The 7227-nt window shown below is 39.1% G+C and overlaps 1 protein-coding gene across 2 annotated transcripts in view; it reads right to left on the bottom strand.

Moving 5' to 3' along the window:
- EMB (embigin) overlaps positions 1-1246 on the bottom strand; it is a 50928-nt gene extending 49682 nt beyond the window's left edge. For both annotated transcript variants that reach the window (XM_069095304.1, XM_069095305.1), the window contains exon 1: positions 1038-1246. In XM_069095304.1, the coding sequence (XP_068951405.1) occupies positions 1038-1119 (82 nt within the window). In that variant the 5' untranslated portion in view covers positions 1120-1246. The remainder of the gene's footprint in view (positions 1-1037) is intronic.
- Between the last annotated feature and the right edge of the window lie 5981 nt (positions 1247-7227).

Here is a 7227-nt window from a genome sequence, read left to right as displayed (position 1 = left end):
ACACACCTAAAAGTGGGCCCCAAATTGAAATGTATGCTAATGATTCTTTATAAGTTTACGAAGGTAGGTGAAAAGAAAGATTTAACATATTCCAAAGTTATAAAAATAGATGTTTTATGTTCATAAAAATGAGGCCTTTGGTTCTGTTATTTACAATATTTTTTAAAAAATAATTTCTTTTTATATGTCAAAAGTATTCTTCTATTAGGCATATTCCCTTTTTGGACTCTGGGGATGCCTAACACAGGAACTTTTTTGCCTGCTCAATTTAAAGTGATAGTATGGGGGGATGTTAATCATTCTTAAGATAAAATGGCAACTTTACTATTGGGTTTTGGCGTCACGCCTGTACCTGTACAGATAGATGCCTGCCTCGCCCAAGGTTCTAGGACACAGAAGGAAATCTTTTCGAAAAATCCAAAGAAAGGAAAAACATATGTTAGTATTCTTTTGGAGCTCATGAATCAAATTCAACTCTGAAAAGGCGGAGGAAGCAGTTCCTTGAAGCAGTGCACTAGCCAGACAGAAAGGAGCGGTTATTCGTCCTCCAACCAATAAGGGAAGGTGTAAAGAGGTGAGAGGGAAAGAGCTTTCAGAGGTCACTGCTCTCAGCTTCACTAGGCGTCTCCAGCTGTACCTGGTACCTTAAAAGAAGCCTAAACCTATTTAAGACCCAGAGTTCAAAAGAAGTTCTGCATTCGCCCAAAGAAATGTGGTGATACCAGAGCAGAAGTACCATGTTTCTCTATTTACTCATCTAGCTCCATATCAGACCCAGAAGCTAATAGGAAAGCGACGTAAACCCCAGTTCTCCACCCATCTTGGACTGGGCATCCACAATTTCCACTCTCACCTTCTTCCCGGCAACTTGCTTCCTTCCCTGGGCTGGGCGAAGCTTTCCAGTGAGGATGCGAAGTGAAACAGACAAGCGGTACTTCTGGTCCTCACACAACAGCCCCTATAACCCTCGCCCCCCCCGCCCCATCCCCGGCTGAGGAAATTAAAGAGAACCGCAGAAATGCTGCAGAGACTTTTACCTGTGATAGTGCCTTTCGAAAAGCACAGGGAAACCACGAAAATGAAGATACTGAGGGACAGAGCCCCCAGCGAGGAGCGCATGGTGCTGGTTAAGGCACTGCAGCGTACGTTTGGTGAGACCCGGGAGGCGAGCGAAGCTGCGCTCCCCACTTGTGTGGGTCCAGCTGAACTAGAGAGAGTCACTCTCTAGGCCCGCCCCCCATCTCCCCCTCCCCCTCCCCCCCACTCATGGAACAGACTGGTAGGAGTTTGTCAGGCAAGGAAGTATAAGTGTGGGTGGGGAGAGGAGTAGCTTAGAGAAAAGCTAGGTGGGAGGGGCGCGGCTAACCTCTCCTCCTCCGCCAGAAACCCTTTCTTTCACACCCCCACCCCAAACCCCAGGACATTCTTTAATAGTACATGGTCTCCATCAATTATTCAACCCGGCTTCTCCTGCTGGTTTATCTCACGGTGAAGTGGCTACTTCGCCTCAGCATGTTTTCCCAACCAATGGGCCTCTGCAGATCACAGGAAGAGGGGCTTAAGAAATACTAAGCAAAATTGGCCTTACAGAACCCACTCAACTGTGACCTGGGAAAGTGTTGAAGCTTTAAGGCAGCTTGCAGCCAATTATTTTGATTAGGCACTTGGAGAAGAAGAAAAAGTAACTTTCTTCCTCCCCACGTGACTTTTTTCTATTTTATTTTTCATTTACTGTCCTATATTTGCTTCAGTTATCTTCATTTAGCACGTGAAAAATCTTGGACTAAATGATCCCTAAAATCCTTTTCAGTTACATTCTATGAGCTCCTTTAATGAAACAAGCCTGTTTCCTAATGTATCAAATTCTCTCCCCCTCTTGTACTCCTTACCCTAAAATCTCTAGAGACCTGTTCTCTGAAGGTTAAAGTTTGGCAATCTCCTGGCTCCCACAGAGAGACTGTGTGTTTTCCTTTGTTTGTTTACAAAAGATACACTATGAAGTAGTCACCATAGAGCTTGAGTGGAAAAAACACCACTTGTTCTATAAAACTATTGTTCTCACTCAAGCACATTCTGGGGTTGGGAGAGGAGGAGACAGGTAACTAACCTGTGCTACAATGGCTTGGAATGTCCAGTGCTCAAATAATAAAACAAAATGTACTCAGTGCAGCTACAGCATTACAATATCAAAGGGTAATAATAATAATAGGTGATATTATTGGACTATATATCTTTTTCCATTTAAAAAGTTGCAGGGGGTTTTTTTTTCCGAAGTTGGGATCCTTACTCTATTAATGTAGGTTCTAAAATTTCAGAGAGATTAAGTGGCTCAGGGACATAGTCTCTGCAGGCAGCTCATACAGTTTAGAACAGAAAATGAACAGTTCAGTTCTAACAATTTATGAAATACTGTAATAATCAGCATTTAAAAATGCTTTATCACAGAACTTATTTTTGTCTCATCTCCATCATAAATAACTCCATGAGGCAGTAGAAAGAAGAGTAAAGGGGCAGCTTTGTGCCACTGGAGGACCTGATTTCAAATTCCGTCTCAGACACAACACTTACTAGCTGTGTGGCCTTGGGCAAGTCACTTAACCCCAATTGCCCTGCCTTCCCCTTCCCCCCCAAAAAAGCAAAAAAAAAATTAAGAGTGAAGCTTGAATCACAGTTCTGTTTTGAGTTCAAATCCCTATTTTGACACTGACTGTATGACTTTAGGCAAGTTATTAACTTTTCTGGACCTTAGTTTCCTCATCTGTAAAAATGAGATACTATTAACCTCCAACGTTCCTCTCATCTCTCATTCCATGGTTCATTTCAGATAGAATGAAAAGAGGGGTAGTGATTAGCAGTATATGGAATATATGGAAGTTTTAAATAGAAAAAAAATTATTTTTTCTACTGCTGTTAAAAGGGGTGGGCATGTCAATTATATAGGTATCAGTATATTTCATATCATATAACCACAAACTTGGAAAGTAGTTTTAGGGGAAGTCTTAAAATTGGATATTTACAAAATATGGATCAAGTCTTGTTATAGTCTTATAAAGTAGAGAATATGATGGTTATGTTCAAAACAGACTTTAGAGATAGACCTTCATAAAACTATTAATCAGAGGAAAACTTTCTAATATCAAGAAAAATGATCAGTTAACTGGGAACCTTATACCTAGATTAAGGGTTAATGCTTTCTAAAAGTTTTGTCAAGACTATATTGTTTGCTTTAGTGAACAGTATAAAGTACTGATAATAATCCCAGGTATTTGGGGTTCAAGTCACATTGAAGAGTTATCACTCTATGTGCCCTATGTGAGGTCAATTGTAATTTCAACCCTCTAATTATATTTTCTTGAGCTTTTTTTTTTCCTATGGAAAATGAGTCATTCAAGTGTTGAACCAAATGGACTGTTACTGAACTCATATAGTTCAAATGAGTTTTTAAATTGCAAGTGTGAAAACAAATGAGCAATGAGTTAATGAATGACTAATGAATAAGTAAATTTTAATTAACAGGTCACAGAGCCAAACCTGTGACTTCATGACCTGAAAAGCAAATTGTCAAACATGAATATGACAGAACTGGGAATAGGGGAGGGAAATTTCTATTAGCATATTCTAATATTAATTTCATGTTTTGGAGAGCTGAAAACAGGATAAAAGAACGAAAATATTAATTAGACTCTGTATGACAGGCACTATGCTCATATTTGCCTTTGTAGATATGCAATAATATGTAGAATGTGATAAGTATTAGTAATAAAATTAAATGTAGCAAGCTGGAAAGGAAAGAATGCATAATTTGTTGTCAGAACACCAAGAATTTTTTTTTGAGGGGAGAAGGCAAAGCAATTGGGGCTAAGTGAGTTGTCCAAGCCTGCCCAAATCTGTCACCCTCAACCTAGCCTAGCCTTCCATTGTCTGTTACCTCCAAATTGTCTCTGGCTGCTTCCTACCCTTGATTCCATCAAAATCTCTTGGTTCTCTTGGTTCCAGGAATCAGACTTCTAGTCACCGCAGTCTCATCAAGATCCTCCCTGTGTTGAGGTTTAGGGGTGCTCAAGACCCCAAAATATCAACATGCCAGGTCCTGCTGAATGAATTGCCTCGTCTTCTCTCAGCCAAAGTAAAGCAAAGTTTATTAAAGATTCGCCATAATGGATACTTTTTTTTTTTTTTTAAGCAATTGGGGTTGAGTAACTTGCTCAAGGTTACAGACCAGTTATTTTTCTGGGTGTGGTGCTAAGTATCTGAGCCGGATTCAATCCCGACTCTGGGGCTAGTGCTCTTACTCATTGTGCCACCTGGCCGCCCCTCATGCATAGACTCTTAAGGAGCCTAAATATATGTGAAGCTTGTATTGACAAGCAGGCAAGAATAATGTGACACAGAATGAGTCTGAGCCAGACTGAATTCTTGGCCCCATCATTGAGGCAAGATGGATCTTAAATACCAAAAGACGGTGGGGGGATTTAGGGGTGGTCTAGAGGAGGAGTTTGGGGAGGGGCTTGAGGAGGAGTCTAAAGAGGATCTTGAGGGGACTGAGGTCAGACTTTAGTAATGAGATTAAGGGTGGGAAATAGCTGAAGCTACCGGGAGGTAGAGGACTAGGCTAGCTTAAGGGTAACAGATTTGAGTATATATATTTTGATAGTATCAAGGGTGGGAAATAACTGGATAATGGAGGCTAGGTTAAGAGTGACAAAGATTTGGGCTTAGCTATAATGAAAAGCTTATGGACTCAAGCAAATGCCTCATCAAGTGGGAAGATTCAATCAGAATTCAAGGGGTTTCCCAGAGCCTGTACCCCATCACCTGAATCCCAGACTACTAGACCAGTCTCAGATCCCTCCCACAGTCTTTCTGTATATAGGATCCATCTTGCCTCCAACTAGGTGCTCCCATTCAATCTAGCTCATCAATACAAGCGTCACAAATGTTCAGGCTTCTTAATAGTCTACCCAGTATGGCAGATCTTTCATAAACTTTGTTTTACTTTGGCTGAAGGAAGGTTTGAGTCAAATTCATTTGGCAGGACCCAGTGTGTTTGGGATCCTGAGTACCACTAAACCTAAACCTCAACACTACCACTCATTCAATTGCCATTGTAAATACTCAGAGTAAGTTAAAGTATTGTAGGGTCAAACATTACAAAAAATTAGTATTTAGGGGGGGGGAAATCTGAGAGCTCTTAAAAAAAATGGAGGTTGATATTTGGCTGAGTGTTAGGAAGACTCATCTTCCCAAGTTCAAATCTGGCCTCAGATACTTACTTGCTAGGTGACCCTAGGCCTGTGTGACCCAGCTAGCCCTCTTTACCTTAGTTTCCTCATCTATAAAATGAGTTGGAGAAGGCAGTGGAAAACCACTCCAGTATCTTGGTCAGGAAAACCCTAAATGGAGTCACAAAGAATTGGACACCACTAAACAACAACACCCCTCCAGGAAACCTCCTTAACCACAAATAAAATGTGATTTGGGTCACAAAACAAGGGGAAAATAATCCCAATGAGGAAGTGGGATATGTCATCTCAGCTCCTCTCCATTACATCATTAGGAGTGGGAATGGGAGTTGCTGCAACAGTTTAGATTGAGAACACTGACCTTTAGCAAATTTTTCTGGAATATGGATTTGATATAAGCCTTAACAGGGAAAAATTCCCTTAGTTCTGTTTGATTCCTAGGCATGAATCATATTTAACAGTCAATTTTGTAGCAAAGTTCCACCTATAGTCTCAAGGTATTGTATAACCAGGCTCAGAATTAGCTAAGTGGGAAAATTTTTTTTTACAAAAGAAACAGCATGATAGGGAAACTGATTCGAAAGGATCCTACCTTTGTCCATGCCAATATTTCTAGTACAATGGTTTGCCAAATTTATGTTAGGCACTATGTTATGCTCTTTGTAATCATATTATTTGGTCCTCCCAATAACCCTGAGCTGGTAAGTGGTACTTTTATCTACTTTACAGGTTAATAAACTGAGATACAGAAGAATTATGTTTACATTTACATTTCTTGATGCCAAATAACAATTAGAGTTTGTATTAGTTCTAATCTATAACAATTACCCTAATAGGGGAACATATTTCACCTTAAGTTAGTTTTAAGATAAACCTTGATCGAGTGTAATCACCTCTGGTTTTACAATCACAAATGATATAATTCAGAATCTTAATTTATACAGCACCTTTGGATACTACCACTTCAAAGCCTATTTTTTATCAATAATCAATCATTTTCTAAGATTCCTCGTGGTATTCTTCACATTTCTATATACCTTGTATTTATTCTCATTTAAATCAAAAAGTTGAATCTATTTCTTCATGTTCCTAAGGTAGACTTATTTTATAAATAAAAGGGTGACCTTATGTCACCTTAATTCTGTCTTTTGATTTATCCAGCCTGACATTTCACATGAGGAACTTTTCACATAAATTAAATAAATACAGTGATAAAATACAGCCTTGCTGTACTCCTTTTCCAATATCAGTTATTCCATGTTCAATTCTAACTCTTGCTTCTTGATCCACATACAGGTTCCTCAGGAAAAAAGTAAGGTTTTCTGGGGGAACTGCCATATTTTGATGTGATCCACACAATCAAAGGCTTTTATTGTGGTCAATCAAGTAGAAGTAGATGGTTTTTTTTTTCTGGAACTCTCTTGATTTTTCCATAATCCAGTGAAAATTGGCAATTTGGTCTCTAGTTTCTCTGTCTCTTCAAAAGCCAACCTATTCTTTTGGTAATTCTCAGTTAACTATTACTGAGGCCTAGTTTACAGAATCTTGAGCATAACCTTGTGGGAGTATAAAATGAATGTAATTGTTGAGTAAATTAATGAACATTCTTTGGTTCTGCTCTCTTTAGAGCTAAAACATAAATTGATCTTATCTAATTCAGGGGCCACTATTAAGTTTTACAAATTTGCTGGCATATTGAGTTCAACACTTTAAAAACATCATCTTTTAGTATTTTAAATAGCTCAGCTGGAATTCTGTCACCTCCACTAGCCTCAACAAGACCCATTTTACTTCTTTATCAGGATGTCTGTCTCTAAATCAGTTAACCACACCATCTTGGTTATCAGTGATGTTGAGATCTTTCTATTTATTCTTACCACCTCTTCTCACACCATTCTCTTCTGCTTCTGCTAAATCCCTATCACTTTTGTCTTTTATCATGCTCATTTTTGCATGAAACATTCTGTTGATATCTCTAGTTTTC

Source organism: Petaurus breviceps, unplaced genomic scaffold (genome assembly GCF_028583685.1).
Source record: "Petaurus breviceps papuanus isolate PSGF00001 unplaced genomic scaffold, PetGlider_PUasm1.0 226, whole genome shotgun sequence".
Taxonomy (NCBI): Eukaryota; Metazoa; Chordata; class Mammalia; order Diprotodontia; family Petauridae; genus Petaurus; species Petaurus breviceps.
This window is presented reverse-complemented; position numbering and strand designations above follow the sequence as displayed.